The sequence below is a fragment of the Papio anubis genome, chromosome 11 (assembly GCF_008728515.1).
Source record: "Papio anubis isolate 15944 chromosome 11, Panubis1.0, whole genome shotgun sequence".
NCBI lineage: Eukaryota > Metazoa > Chordata > Mammalia > Primates > Cercopithecidae > Papio > Papio anubis.
In genome coordinates, this window is record NC_044986.1 from 85,277,841 (window position 1) to 85,293,443 (window position 15,603).

The 15,603-nt window shown below is 46.8% G+C and overlaps 1 protein-coding gene across 12 annotated transcripts in view; it reads right to left on the reverse strand.

The window, feature by feature from the left end:
• ARHGAP22 (Rho GTPase activating protein 22) overlaps positions 1 to 15,603 on the reverse strand; it is a 209,503-nt gene that overhangs the window by 127,953 nt on the left and 65,947 nt on the right. For 11 of the 12 annotated variants that reach the window (XR_002524276.2, XM_021943273.2, XM_009214414.4 and 8 more), the window contains one exon: positions 10,741 to 10,940. Coding sequence is in view for 11 of the 12 variants with exons in the window: in XM_021943273.2 (XP_021798965.2) it covers positions 10,741 to 10,940 (200 nt within the window). In the remaining variant the exon portion in view is untranslated. Of the gene's footprint in view, positions 1 to 6,486; positions 10,941 to 15,603 lie in introns of those variants that run through there. The other variant, XM_031652344.1, reaches the window with a different exon arrangement.

The window sequence follows — 15,603 nt, forward strand, 5'->3', positions numbered from 1 at the left end:
GTGCCTTCATGTCCCTGCTTCACCTATTGCTGTATAAGGCCTACCTGCAATGCATTTAAATGTTAAATTTCTGCTCCAGAGTGAATATGGGTCACATGTAATATGGGTGTTCAGTAGGCATGCATCAGGACCCTCTTTGTGAATATTCATAGCTCCTCCTGTAACCCTGCTTAGCTAATCTGTTCAGCATAAATTCCTGCCTTACCATCTATTCCCTCAAAGTGCCTGCCTTTCGGGGTCTACCAGAGGCTATGCTTCCTCGCCTGCAGATGGTCAGCCTGCAGGTTGCAACCCTTTATGAAAAATAAGATCTCCTTTCCAAATTCATAAATTGTGTGATTTTTAAGTTATCAGAGACCAAACCTGGAAATGGCACAGCATCACTTCTGTCTTATTCTGTTTGTCAAATAGTCACAAAGACAGCTCAGATTCAAGGGGAAGGAAAATAGACTCTGCTTGTTGGGAGAAGGGGCAGGAATGAGTGGTAACAATCTTTGGGATTCTCTACCATGTGTCTTGCAGAGTTGCTGTGAGAATTAAAGCAAGTTAATACATGCAAAACACTTACAACAAAGCCTGGTTCATCAGATATATAAAAGTTAGCTTTTATTTAGATTCAAACTGTTGATCAAACTCATAAAGTAAGGGAGAGACGAGGTTGGAGCCATGTTGCCTGCCCCTAGACTTCACTGTTTGATTGTGTTGAATGATTTGCTAAACCTTCACTGGGTAAAGTTCCACCCAGGGGAGAAGGCCATCACTAGGGTATTTCCTGAATGGTTGAGCTAGCTCTTATCGTAGTCCTATAAGGTAGGTGTGGTTATTCTCAACTTACAAGGAAGAAACTGAGGCTCAGAGAGTGAAATATCTTTTCTAGTTACCAGCTAGAACCATCCTGGTTACTCACCAGAAATCTGCCATTTTTCTCTATCATGCAAGATCCTGTAATATGACATGCTAAAATTTAGACACCAGGTATTCATGGCAGACCTACCACCCACTAGTCTGGACTCCTAATCAAGAAAGGGAGTGAGAACTCTCTGAGAGGCTGGTCTCAGGGAGCCCTGCATGCTCAGGCAATCATTGTTTTCTAGGTCTGCAACTTCCTTTTTATATTTCATATTAGATGCCTTTGCATGCTTCTTGAAGGTCTTTCATTTCAGAACCCATTCTAAGAATTATAACAGTCTTATCTCTGAGCGTTTAGGCAGCATTGACAACACTATCAACCACAGCAACTTCCATTTGTCCAATGCTTAGTGAAACTACAGCCTCAAAGGACCACACCAAAAGTAGGAATAAAAGGGCTTCAATGATCTTCCCAAATCTATAGCTAGTAGGTGGTATAAATGGGACTTGAAGCCAGGTATTCTGGTTCCAAATATTATGGGTTTTTTTTGTTTTGTTTTGTTTTGTTTTGTTTTTTTTGAGACAGAGTTTGGCTCTGTAGCCCAGGCTGGAGTGCAGTGGCACGATCTCGGCTCACTGCAAGCTCCGCCTCCCGGGTTCACGCCATTCTCCTGCCTCAGCCTCCCAAGTAGCTGGGACTACAGGAGCACACCACCATGCCTGGCCAATTTTTTTGTATTTTTTAGTAGAGACGGGGTTTCACCGTGTTAGCCTGGATGGTCTCGATCTCCTGACCTCGTGATCCGCCCGCCTTGGCCTCCCAAAATGCTGGGATTACAGGCGTGAGCCACCGTGCCCAGCCATATTATGGTTTTTACCATTATAGTATAAAAGCTTTCATTCTACCTTCTTGAGCCCTACATTCTTCACCAGTACAATGGAAATTGATTGTGCCTGGCCTTGTAGAGATGCTATGTGAATGTTTATTGAACAAGTGGTTATTGAGCTTCTACTATGTGTCAGGCATTGTTCTGGATACTGAGACATAGAAATAAACAAGATAGACAAAAACTTGACCTTGGGCTTACAATCTAATAGGAAAGGCAGTCAATAAGCTCTTTGCCAATCCTCAGGCACTTTACAAAAACAATAAAGTATTTTTCCATTGAGGATCTAATACAAATCTGGGCCACACTATGCACTCATTCATTTCATTTATTTTTCTTCATTCATTCATTCATTCATTCATTCATTCAATTATTCATGTAAGCATCCAATATTACTGGGTACCAATTATGTGTCAAGTACTGCTAGGTGATGGGAAAAGAGAAATAATAAGACAGATTGAAACCCTACCTGAATGAGGTTTATGATCTAGAATGGAGAACAGACATTAAATTGAGGAAGTGTTATAAATAACAAGAGCAATATCAAAGCAGTAATATAATAATAGTAATGACATCCTCTTGGCTGGTTGAGTAACAATTTACAACTTAAGAAGGATGCATAGTTAGGGTTTGCTAAATCAACTTGAGCTGGGTGGAAGTTATGAGGTCTAGAAGTGAAGGGCATCTGATACAGGGGCAGTCCTGTGAGCTGTGAGCACAAGATGAGCTCTGACACCTGATGGCATCTTCATCACACCCCCAGGTGGTGCTGAGATGAGGGCCATGGAAGATAGAGCCTGCCAAAGGTGTGAGGTTTTCTGGGCAGACATTAATGGCACAGCAGGGGGTTGTCCTAGCAGTCTCACTGAACTTGTGTCAGCCTTCAGGTGCTATCTGAGAGCGAGTACCTATTAGTCTTGGCCTGATGTCAGCCCTTCAGTTCTGTCATTTGAGAAATGGAGACAACCCAGGCATCTACTCCAGGTCAAGGACTCAGGAAAGAGTTTGGCTCTGTGTCTCCACCCAAATCTCATGTTGAATTGTAATCCCCAGTGTTGAAGGTGGGGCCTGGCGGGAGGTGATTGGATCATGGGAGCGGTTTCTCTAGTGGTTTAGCACCATCTTCTCAGGGCTGTCCTCAAAATAGAGAGTGAGTTCTCATGAGATCTGGTGGTTTAAAAGTGTGTGTGGCACCTCCCTGCTCTCTCTTTTGCTCCTGCTCTGGCCATGTTACATGACTCCCTGTTCGCCTTCTGCCATGATTGTAAGTTCCCTGAGGCCTCCTCAGAAGCGGAGTAGAGGTCAGCATCATGCTTCCTGTACAGCCTGCAGAACTATCAGCCAATTAAACCTCTTAAAAAAAAATCATACAGTCTCAGGTATTTCTTTATAGCAATGGGAGAATGGACTAACACAGAGTTCATGAAAGCAACATTTTGTTTTTTGTTTTTGTTTTTGACGTACAAGTTTGCTAAACAATGGGCTAGGAAATGAGAAGATTTCCTGCAGGCTGAAATATTCCTGTGACCTTCAAGCTATGGGATAGGATGACCTCTCTTTCTTCCCCTGAGGTTTGCTCTTTCTTAAAGATTTCTGGTTTCTGACTGTCCAATATTAATGTTCCACTCCTAGAAGTGCATGTGCTTTGCCATCCATCTTGTCTTCCTCTCCCCTAGTCCCAAGCTTTTACTCAATTACATCAAACTTTAAATCAATCTCCTATGGCTCCTTATTGCTGAGCTTCCCTCAATTATTCTCCTGGAAAAAAAAAAACAAACCCAGCATACAACAGAAACCCAGCCTACTCTCAAAGTGATTTTTAAATTGCCTCTTCTAGAATATAACGTTGCATCAACCATGGCAGGTGGGTGGGCGGGGGAAGTGTGGATTCCAAACTCCGCCTGCCATGCTCCCTCCCCTGCTTCTTCCAAGGCCCCCAGCCCTTGTTCCAGCATGGTGAGGATTTTCCTGGCCTCAGCTGATATTAGAACACGAGCCCCATCTAAGTGGCCTTTCTGCTTCCAGTCTGGTCCTGGCCAGCCCCTATCTGTGCTGCTGCAGGATGACTCTCCTCTTGGGGCTCTGATGGCCAAGTCTTAGCAACCCACAACTTTCACCGACCCCTATCGTAGCCCATGGAGTGAGGAACTAGATCCTGGGTGTGGCAGTGAAGCCCCTCTACAAGTGTCCTCTGGTCCCACATCTGCGTTTTGTGTTCCCACCTGTAGGATGAGCATCCTATGCCGTACGCTTCAGAGACTATGGGCTCCCCACTGGGTGTGGGCTGCCAGACACACAGCATCCATGAACCTTTCACCTCATCCCTAGGTTCATTCTGAACACATCTTCCAAGATCCTCCAATATGCCACGGCCTCTTCAGAGGCCAGTGTGGGGCTCAGTGGCCCTTTCTAGAAGAGGAAGCCCTTCACCTGGCCTCCTCCTTCTCCTGGTCATCCAAAGAATCCTCTAGGACTGTGACCCTGCTGCATTTCTTTCTTTTTTTGGTTTTAGTTTTTTCCTTTCTTGTTTAAATTTTTAAAATACTTTAAAATACAGACTTACATGAAGATAATCTCAATGTGAGAAATTACAATAACACAGAAAAAAATGCAAGCTGACTCTGTCACCAGCTCACTCCCCTGCCCTACATCCCTGCCCCGTGGCTCTGATTTGTCTTATTCATATTCTCAAAATCTCAAAAATAAATTATTTCCGTCTTATTTCACTTTTTTTTTTTTTTACAATGAAACTACTTGCACATAGTTTGAAGAATCAAGAGTTCTACACGGCTTATTACGAGGCAGCAAATTCTTCCTCTGCCATTGCCTGAATCTGTCACCATGTTCTATGCTCTCAGATGAGGTTTCTTATCATTTTTTAAAGATATTTATTTCTAATTAGTATGCTTATGTTACTCTTTTTTGATTTTACATTTTAGTCATTGTCTATGGATTTCCTAGCATGTGTGGTGAGACTTTGTTTTCTGCCCCTTCTCCACCCACATCACCCCCGCACCCACCGCCACCCGACCACACGCCTTCCCAAACCTCTACGGTAATTTTGGTTATCTCAGTTAGTATTTAGTGTTTATACTCCCATCCTGGGGAATTTATTTCAAGCATTTCTCTAAAGACTCCTTTCCCTTCATTTCTCTCTTCTCTCTTTCTAAAACTCCTTCTATTCGGACGTTGGGTTGTCTCCCTTATTGTCCTCCTCTTCCTAGGAGTGTCAAGTTTTCATCAGACCTTCTTTGGAGTTTTTTATTCATGATATCATATTTCTGACTTCCGGGGATGGGTTCCACCTCTGACTCTTCCATATTTACAGATTCTCTCTGAGGATATTACAGTAGTTTTGTATAACAATTTTCCTCCCCCTGCACACTATCTGCTGCCTGCAACTTGCTTTTTGTTTTCTTCCTGTTTTTGTCTCGGTTCCTCAAATGAGAGTCTTTCCTCGAATGTCTGCTGCACTAGGCCTATCACTCCCACTTGGGAATGGTTCTCTAGGAGCTGACTGTGTGGTGTCTGAGGACAGGGAGGGCATACACAGGGAGGTCCACCTCAACCATTTTACTGGAGAACCTCTGGAGAAAGTTACTGGAGAAAATTCATCAGTTTCCTTCCTGGGGGCTACTACTGACTGCTGGAGCTTGGGAACCAAATGTGGATGGAGACTGGGGGCTAAGCAACTGGTCTGCACATTGATGTTCACCCGACCTTCCTGTTCTCTAAGATACTCCACCAAGAACAGGGCCAGAGTCCCCAGTCTGAAGGACTCCCTCTTATGCTCAGAGAATACAACTCCAGCCTTACAGCTGAGTGGGGGCAGGCAGTCACTTCCTGGCACTGGATTGTTCAGAAAATCTGAGATATAACTGCTTTTTTTTGGTATTTCTTTTTGGAGACGGAGTCTTGCTCTGTTGCCCAGACTGAAGTGCAGTGGCGCAATCTCGTGTCAACCTCCACCTCCCACGTTCAAGCAATTCTCCTGCCTCAGCTTCCTGAGTAGCTATGATTACAGGCATGTGCCAGCATGCCCAGCTAATTTTTGTGTTTTTAGTAGAAACAGGGTTTCACCATATTGGTCAGGCTGGTCTCGAACTCCTGACCTCAAGTGATCTGCCTGCCTTGGCCTCCCAAAGTGCTGGGATTAGAGGCATGAGCCACTGCGCCCGGCCCTAACTGCTTTTTTCTAAGTTAACCTTCACCCAGTGCTCCTGTCCTAAGCTCCTTTTTTGCCCTCATTTCCAGAGATGTCTAGTCCTACCAAGCCCCAAGTCTTTGAGGAGTTTTGTTTTGCAAACCAGACAGCTTCCGTGCTCTCCTTTGTGCTGGCTTGGGATTTAGCTGTCTTGGATCAGCTGAATAGATCAGCAGCCTCTCCCTCATCTGTTTTCCTGCATCCAGAACGCTGTCTCCCCTCATGTTCTTTCCATCTAGTTGTGCTCGTGCCTTTAAAAACATCCCTTTAGTGCTGTATCTTGAAGTCTTGTGATGCAGAGAAGCCAAATGTGACTTTTAAATGTCACCCTTAACTGGAAGTTTGAATTTGAGTTTTGGTTTTCTCATTAACTCCAGAGGTATTACGCAGTATGTGTGTGTGTGTGTGTGTGTGTGTGTGTGTGTGTGTGTGATCCTTGCTCTCTCATGCCTGCACACTCTCCTCAATGTCATTTTGTTATTAACTTGTCTTTTTTGCTTTAGCATTATTGACAGTGAATGGATCTCTGATTTCATTTTTTTGAAAAAAAATTTTTTTTTAAGGGAAAACAATGAGTGTTCTTTGTTTATGTCTTCCTCAAAGCTGTGTCATTAGGAGCAGTAAAGTTCACAGCTGCTCTCTTTTCTCAGTAGGTTATCTATATTGGGAACTCTATCTCTCTGTTCCCCTTTTTTCTTAGCATCTTGAATTCTACTTTATTTGATGTCACTAAATGTGCTTTCTTTTTGCTCACATTTACTTTCTTACCTTTTTTTTTTATTCTTTTGCTTTTTAATCTTTTTGTTTATTCCTCTCTCTTTATTAGACCCAGTTCACACTTTCTATTTTAAGGGATAGATGAATCTAACCTATTCACGTTTATTATGAGAAACAAAATGTTTGTACCTTCTTTTGCTCTCTTATTTATTTGTTTTTTACTTGTCTTTCTTTCTTTTTTTTTTTTTCCTTTCCCCCATTTTGTCCCATTTGCTCAATTGATCACATTTAATTTTTTACTTTTTTTTTGGTCTTAGGTTTTGGGAGTTATACTTTCCATGTCTATTCTGTTCCATTTCTATACAAAGCCAAGAAACCCACAACAAATAAAGGACCAAGATAACTAGACTTAAAGTGAGTTCCCAACAGTGGAAATAGACCAGGCTGATCAACAAAGAATGTGGCAGGAGTTTTCATGACTCAACATTCCAAGCACAAGCTAAAATCACTAAGGTTTAAAAAGCCTGGAAGCCTTTACTTGTGAAACTGTGGGATCTGTCTGCTGGAAACCCTCAGGGACAGGTGCTCGGAAAAGCTGGAGGAACAAGGGCGCACTTTCAGGCTCTGCTGTGACATGCCTTTGCCTGATCTTTCCATCTGAGCTTGCACAAGCTGCTTCCTCTTTCTCCGTCTTGAACTGTCTTGTCTGTATGCTCTCTGTCCTCTGCTGACCCTCCTGCCAGCAAGATGGGGAGAGGGGAAGAGATAGGGCTTTGGAGAGAGAACAAGGAATGTGGGCTGGGAGTGATTCTCCTCCTGTGTTGTGAGCTCTGCGCAGCATCAAGTGTGGCTGGATATCCCTCTTCCCGACAGTTACATCTGCTGGTGCAGCCCGTCCTACAGGGGCGTGCTGACCGCCTGGGCCCCCTGTCACTGAGAACAGTGAGCAGAGCATATTTTTCCAGGAACCAGATATTGAGAATTAGTCTATTACGTGCAGTTCATGCAATTAAACAGAAATTTGTGAGGCTATTTTGCCGGCAGCTGTGCAAGTTTGAGATCATACTGATAAGCTGAATGAATCAAAATTGACCGACATTTGCCTTGAGATTGGGAACCTGGGCAGTGGGGTGCCATAGAAGCCAGGCTTTGTTGGGGGAAATGGGGAGAAGTTTTAATGTCCCAAGAGGCATTGGGAGTGAGTGCCAGCCAGACCCAGAAAGGTCACAAGAGCTCTGAGGGCAAATGCTGGCACCTGCTGGGAGACACTGACCCCTCTCATGATCCAGCGTGCTCCCTGACAATAAATGCCCTGGTCCAGTTTGGATTGGGCTTGAGGGCTGCTCTTGTGTGCAGGCTGTTGACTGTGGATGTCCATGCCTCCGTTTGATTAGTTGCTTCCACCAGAGGATGCGGAGGTCTGGAAAACGTGGCAGGGGAGGGAGAGGAGTGTCTGGCTCAGAAATTTCAGGAGAGAGAAGTTCCTTATGGAGCTAGTTGATGGGTGAGGGCTCCCAGGGCCACCTCAAGGCTCACTATAAGGAATACGTGGGGACGCCTGTGGCAGAGGAGGCTCTGTCCATGTGTGGCCTGGGTGGCCTCAGGGTCATGAGAACCCAGGCTCTCCCAGCATCACAAATCCTGCTCCCAGGAGGCAGTGCTGTGGGCCTGGCCAGGAGGAGGGTGACAGGAAGGCTCCAGGCAGGGCTCTGGCAACTCTGTTCACAGTAATCAGAGTGACAGGTCACCAACAGGTCAGCCAGGAAAGCCAAGACACTGTTGAAGGGCCAAGGCTGGTCTACAAAACTGGGAGGCCAGAAGGAAATGACTGTGGGGAACCAGAAGCATGGTGCCCAGCCTAGGGGTGAGCCTGGGGGGCAGTTGGGGGCGAGGTGAGGGCAGGGCTGGGTGGGCTTGTGGGCTCAGATTTGAGTATTCAGTGTGTTAGGATTTGTACCCAGTTATGTGTATGTTATACAATTTAACCCCAGCTCATCCCTGTGATGGAGGTAATATTGTCTCCATTTTACAGTTGATACAAGCTAAAGTTAAAAAAAAAAAATGGACCCCCTCCAAGCCATTGTAAACAAATGTGAACCTGAAACAGCCAATCCTTCAAGATGAGTCCCCAGGGGCTAACTGGGCCTAAATTTAAAATAGGGCCAAGTGGACATTGGATGACTAGGGATCACACACGTACTCTGCCTTCCCCTAAAGACCAGACTCCTGTTTAACTTTGGGACTTTCAGAGCTCACCTGAACCAGCCAATCAGAGTTCACCTGAACCAACCAATCAGAACTCACCTTCCAGTGCTCGGCTGTATCAATCCTCAGAACTAAATGAGTCTGAATTCTTCATTTGCATAAACAGAGCTGATTGGGAACCTGGGCTGGCATGTTTGCTATAAAACCCTCCCTTATGTTTTCTGGAACACACCTTCACCTTTTACAGGGAAGCTGCGTGTCCCCAGTTTGCAAACTGTTCACTGGAATAAAGTCTCTTTCCTCCATGTTCCATTTCAGAAAACTTTTGTTCACACTGCACAGCTGGCATGCTAGGTCTCGTTCAGATCTAGCTGATTCCAGAGTTCCTATCCGGCTCACTTAACTGCTCAGAGTTCTCCTTTCTCATACAGTCAAGAAGGCTGGACAACATAGGGGTTTTCTGAATCCACCTTCATGATTTTTGTCATACTCATGTTTCATCTGTGCTATTATTTGTGTAAAAGTTTTCCTGAAGTAGTCTTCTAATTAATTTATTTTTATTGTGGTAATGTATGTGTAACACAAAGTCTACTATTTGAACCACCTTTAAGTATATAGGTAAGTGCCATTAAGCGCATTCACGTTGCTGTGAAACACTTTTTGGTTTTAATGTCAATACATAGTATTTTGGAAAGGAAAACTGATATCTCTACCACAAGTGGGAACCAGAATTACTTTCCATAGAGGTAGCTATTGGAATGAACAGAATGAAGGCAGAAAGTTATTCATGAGCAGCCAGTTCCTGTTGCACTGAAGGCTCTAAGTAAGATGAGGCCTGTTCCCCTTTCACCCCCACGCCCCCATATTTTGTTTAAAAGGAGGATCCAAGTGTTTGAGAAGTGTCAAAGGTAGGCTCACAGGGTTGACACTTCATCCTTGACATGCTCAGAAGAACTGAAAGAGGAGAGAAAGGGACATTTTCTCATGCCCAGCTCCCCCTTCACTCCTTGCCCATCCCAGAGTCCCCTCTCTGCCCCCACACTGTGGGGATGGCTGGGATGTGAACCAGGCCCCTTCCCAGCAAGATTCTGTGACCTGTGACCCCAAACAAGGGGATCTGCCAACTCTGACTTGGACCCGTGACTAGGAGCAGCTTTTGGGACAAGTCCTTTAAGGTTCATTCCCATTTTCTGCCCAAGAGACACCCTTTCTCTCTCTGAAACCCATCACAGGGACTGGATTGCCCAAGTGCTTCTGGCTCAAGTGTCTTGGATGGCAGTACACAGAGTATCTTATTACGACGTTTGCATGGGCTGCTGTGTGACGAGGCTACACTGTGGTGGGTGGGGCTACTAGCTGCTCTGAGGGAGTAAACTTAGTGCAATTTGGATAGAAAGGCAGACACTTAAAGCACCTGCTTAAAATGTAGGTCTCACAGTTCTAGACACAGAAACCCTATGTGGGATAGGCACAAGGGCTTCAGAGTGAGCCAGGTTCCAGTTTGAGGCTAGATGTGTCTGGTGATCCATTTTCCTGCAAGATAGAAGTAATGAAATGTGTGCATGTACATCTTTTTTGGAAGCATGAAGGGGCCAAAAAGACATGGAAGAGTTGTTTTCTTAAGTTGGGCAGGGACGTTCTCTATCAACATTTTAAGGAAACATTTTCATTGCAGAAGTTGTGGACATGTTCCAGTAAAACAGCCTGTGATACCAGGAACATGGGGGATAAGAATGAAAATTACTTTGGAAATCCTGGCAAAACATCACTGTGATGGAGTCAGTGACTCTGTGCCTTCCTCCCTTCTCCTGGGCATGGTCTTCCCTCTTGTGGAGCCCTGCTGTGATGCCCACGGCAGACCGCACATGCACTTCTCACCTGGGGCTTGATCTCATCTTTGTCCTTGTAGTAGAAAAGCTGATCCCCACGCAGCACAAACCAGCGCTGCTGCCAGTTCTTCATGATGCTCCTCTGCTTCTTCAGCCAGCCCGCCTTCAGCACGGGGCCCAGCCTGTGAGGGCATGGCGTCCGCCCGGGGCTCCGGCTCTGCTCCCCCATCACCAGGCTCTTGGAGCGGGCTGAAAGCCAAGGACACACACAGTGAGCATGAAGGCAGCGTGCCTGCTATCAGTCCTGCCCCCATCCCAGTGTCCTAGCTGCCTCGTGACTGAAGCATGGGAGCCCAGGCCAGCAGGATGTGAGCAGCTGGGCCTACTTCCCCTTGGCATTGAAGGGGCATGGGTTGGAGCATCTGTTCAGCAGCCCGCAGTGATCCCCCTGGGGTAGGGGTACAGCCTGCCCACCTGGTTAGTTTCTGCTCTGTCCCTGGGATCCTGGGTTCTTCATTCCTCTAGGTTTGTTCATCCATGCATCCATGTATCCATCCATGCATCCATCCATGAATCCATGGATTCATCCATCCACTCGTTCATTTGTTCAATGATTAATTTATTCATTCAGCCATTGTTTATTGATTTCTTACTATGTGCACAGAACCGTTCCAGTTTTCCAGGGGACAAAGTAGTGAAATGAAAAACAGATGAACATCTGTATCCTCCTGGAGCTCACAGTCTAGCAGGATTCTTGTTGCTCAGGTCCAGAGGGAGCTGGCCCCACCCAGATCTGGCTTCTGCTTAGTCCCTCTCCTGTGGAGGCATCAGACCCCCCAAAGCCTTTGTATTTGTTCTCTGGGACCATCCCAAAGTGGGACCTCTGCTTCAGCTGTTTGCTGTGGCTTGTTGGTGGCTGACTGGGAGGGCAGAGGGGCCAGCACTCCTACCCCAGAGCTTCTGAGCACCCGTGAGCCCTGCAGGTCCTTCTGGTTGATGGTGCTGAGCCACACCCTGCCAAGGTTGGTGCTGCCCTTCACAAGGACGACTGAATTCTTGTCCCCTCTGCCCCTACCCCTTCCCCTTCTGTCCCCCTCCTTCACTCTCCCCTGTCCCCAGGGAAGCTCCTCTCCTCTCTCTGGCCAGTATCAAGGCCATTGCCACAGTGATCAGTAGGAGGGGCCATCTTGAACTCTGGAGAAATAATTCTGACTTCAAATGTAATCACACCTGTAATTCTTAGACCATGGATCCTAACTTGTGATTGGAAAGCGCAGTGCCTGTGACCTACAGTTCTTGCACTGTATCTGTGATTCTGTGTATGTGTGTGTGTAAGCTCTTCCCACTACACTAGTGACTGCAGTTCTCTAAGCCTGGCCTACTTCTGCCCACATGTTCCCACTAGCCTGGACTTTTCTTCCATCCCTCTCCCATCCATACCCTGGCATTAGCCACTTGGTGAGCTTCTACACATCCTTCAAGAGCCAACTCAAAGGACACATCCTCCATGGAGCCTTCCTTCTGAATCTCCTACAAATAGTCACTCCCTCCCCTACCAGGACAGGTGGCCCATGGCTGGTGATTATCTGTGTGATTGCTTTTCTGCCACTCTGAACTGAAGGGTGGGGACTGGAGGAGATGATGTCTTACCTAGTTCTACATACATGTCCTCATCACTGTGGGGGGCAGGGAATAGACATAAGTCATGGTGGTCAAATATCACCGGATACTTAGGGTCATCCTTATTGTTAGGTATTTTTTGTATCTTAACATTACATTAAATATTACATAGCACTCAGGCAGTGTCTGAGGACACATTATAGCCTGGTATGTTGGGAGAAAAGCTGAGTGTTGGGAGAGAAGCTGAGGCAGGGCTTGCAACATGTCCAGGGTCCAGGGTCTAAAACCCCTTGTGGCCTTTGCAATATGTCTAGACTTGCTGGCTCCTTGCTTCTAGCACTCCCATTATCTCAAGTAGCCATATGTTTCAAAGAAAATGCTAAACCATCACAGTTGTAGCTCATTCACTTGATATACTGCTTCCTTTCAACCCCCACCTCCTTACCACCTGTTTCTTTGTTTGATCAGCAATAAATAGTGTGGGCTCCCAGAGTTCTGGGCCTTCACAGCCTCTATACTAGCGTTGGCCCCCTGGTCCCACTTTCTCTCTCAACTTGTCTTTTCTCATTCCTTTGACTCTGCCGGACTTCGTAGCCCCCACGGCCTGGTGTTGAGTCCAATCACCCCAATGCTGGTGTTCACACCCCTTCACCTCAAGTGTCATACAGCCTGGGTTATAATACTGAATCCATCACTTTTACACGGGCCCCTGCTCTGGAAGGGGTTGGCTCATGGACAACAGCGGCATTCACGAGAGGCCTCATCTCTTCTCTCTGGCACCCAAGTAGCTGTGATAGATCTATGGGTACCACTAGCCAGCCTGGTGTCAGACCGTCTACGTTCTCACCCACTCTGCCTTGATTCCCTGTTGCCATCCCTCTGCTGCTGGAGAGGTTAGGGTTGAATGCTCTAGCCTTGCCTTGGCTGTGTTTTGGCTCAGAGAGGAAGTGGGTTGTTTGCATGCTTGCTCCTGCCCACTGAAGCTGGATTGGTGATTCCTCAGGACAGTGTTTTTTTTCCAGAGACTAAAGGGAAGGCAATTCAGGGAGCTGAATGTGGATCACATGGCCCAGGCCTTTCAAGGAAAACAGCCCCCTCTGAAGCCCAACAGTGCCCTGAACCTGGGCTTGAGCTTCACCTTATCTGTGTTTCAGAATGATCAGCACTTTTGTTCCCTCCCCTCTGTGGGGTTGATCCCCACGCTTGTTCATGTGGATTTAGAGTGTGCTTCCCTCCTTTATTTCTATGACTGGTTACTATCCCTGCAAATGGACACACCACACATTGCCTTTAGATTTTCACATTGATGGGTATTGGCATTCTCCTCAATGTGAGGTATTTAATTAAAAAGATGTTGGAACCCAACTGAAGAAATACAGGCTTTGGACTAAGGCTTGGTTTGCATCACTGCCAGCTCTATGAACCCTCTGTGCCTCAGTTTTCCAGTCAGAAAACTGGGCCCATATGAGATGACAACACCTCACCCAGCAGGACAAGCTGGCAAAGGGGAGACACCATAACTGCAGAGTGCTTAGATGTACGGGTGCCTAGCAACGGGTTACTATGGTGATGAGGATTAGGATAATGGAGATGGTGCAGTGGATGTCTCCATGCAGAATTTGTGTCCTAAAGCTGGGCTCCCAGCAGCGAGGTCACAGAGCAGAGAATGGACCACTTTCTGGCCCCTGGCCCTTTAAATGCCACTACACACTGCCTTCTAGAGATGGCGTGTGGCTATATTCCACCACACAATTATGCCAGTGTGCCACTTTCCCCATCACCACCAACATGAAATAGTATAATTTGAGCATTCCTACTCCATAATTTAGTAGGTATAAAATGACACGTAGTTATTATCTTAGCTGTTCTGATTAATCAGCTGGAACATCTTTGCATCGGCTTTTACTAATTGTATGAGACATCTGCTCACTCCCTTTGCCTATTTAGCTGATTGCCCACAGCAGGAGGAGCACCAGGTCAAACTCAGTGGCATAAAAACCTGGAGTCCTGGAGGCCCAGAGCTACCGGGCCCCCTTTTTCTCTCCACAGGAGCCCCAGTCCTTTCCTGCAAGTCTTCCTACAGCCTGGAATTTCCAGACACCTGTATTTCCAGACACTTGTAGCACCCTATCCCGCATCTGTGCTGCACAGCCCTGGCTGCTCTGCAACCTCAGCAGCCCTGTGTGGAGGACAAAGACTTGGAAGAAACCACCCTGCCCAGATGAGGGTGAGCTGAGCCTCTGATGAGACAGGTGGGGTTGTGTCAGAAGTGCCAGAACAGCATCAGAAGGGGCCTTTCTGCTCCAGGGCTGCCCCCTCCCCTTCTCCATCTCAAGCCAGTGAAGGGCTGAGCAGGGCTGGATTCAGCAGCACTCGCCAGTCCCTTTCCAGGGTGGGGGCTGCATCGGGCCCTGTGAGGTGGAGCTGACAAGGATTATCAGGACTGCTGGGCTTGAGTGGAGCCTGGCCAGGGGACTGAGGAGGACAGGGACAGGTGTGCCCCTCTGGTTACTGAGTTTTCTTATCTGGGTCTCAACTTGCTCATCTCTAAAATTCCTCTAATGAGTTGAGAATTGCTGGCCAAATTAGGTCACCAGTGCCTGGGCTTTTGTTGTTTAATTACGTGAGATTCCTACCATGACACTCGACAGATGTTGTTTCCCCTGGCGGTGAGGAGTCTCTGGAGCAGGTGGGTTGGCTCAGGCCTCCACTGTCTATTCTTGAATTTTCCTTTATCTCTTATCACAGAATCTTCAAGGGCTATGGAGAACCTTTTGTCCTTCCACAGATGTTTGCAGAGCACTCTTTGGGGTCTTCAAGAGGGACTGAAGTCATGGAATGTTCTAGAGCTACATCCCTGATTCTGTCTCTTGTCTTCTATTATGACAGGGCCTGAAGCTGGCTCATTAAATGCACCTGCTCTTCCTTCTGCATCCCCCATAGCATCCTGTGCAGGGCTGGTGCACGTTAGGAGCTCAAAAAAAAAAAAAAACTCGGTGACTTATCAGCACAGTCCAACTCCTCTGAGCGCTGCTGCACCCTCTGTCCCGGTGGTGGACAATGTCTGTGAGGTGCTCTCTGTCTAGCCATGCCTGCCCCAAAAAGGGTGAGCTCCTTGTGCATAGGACCATGGATGCTGAGCCTGGCCAAGAGCAGGACCTTGTGCTATCAATATGTGGCTGACTGCAGGACTGGCCTGTAGTCAATGTGGCAAGACAAAGAAGGTGGGCACATTCTGTGCCCTGATGCCCAAGGCCCAGGCATCAGACCTCCTGAGAGCTTCAGGTAAGGA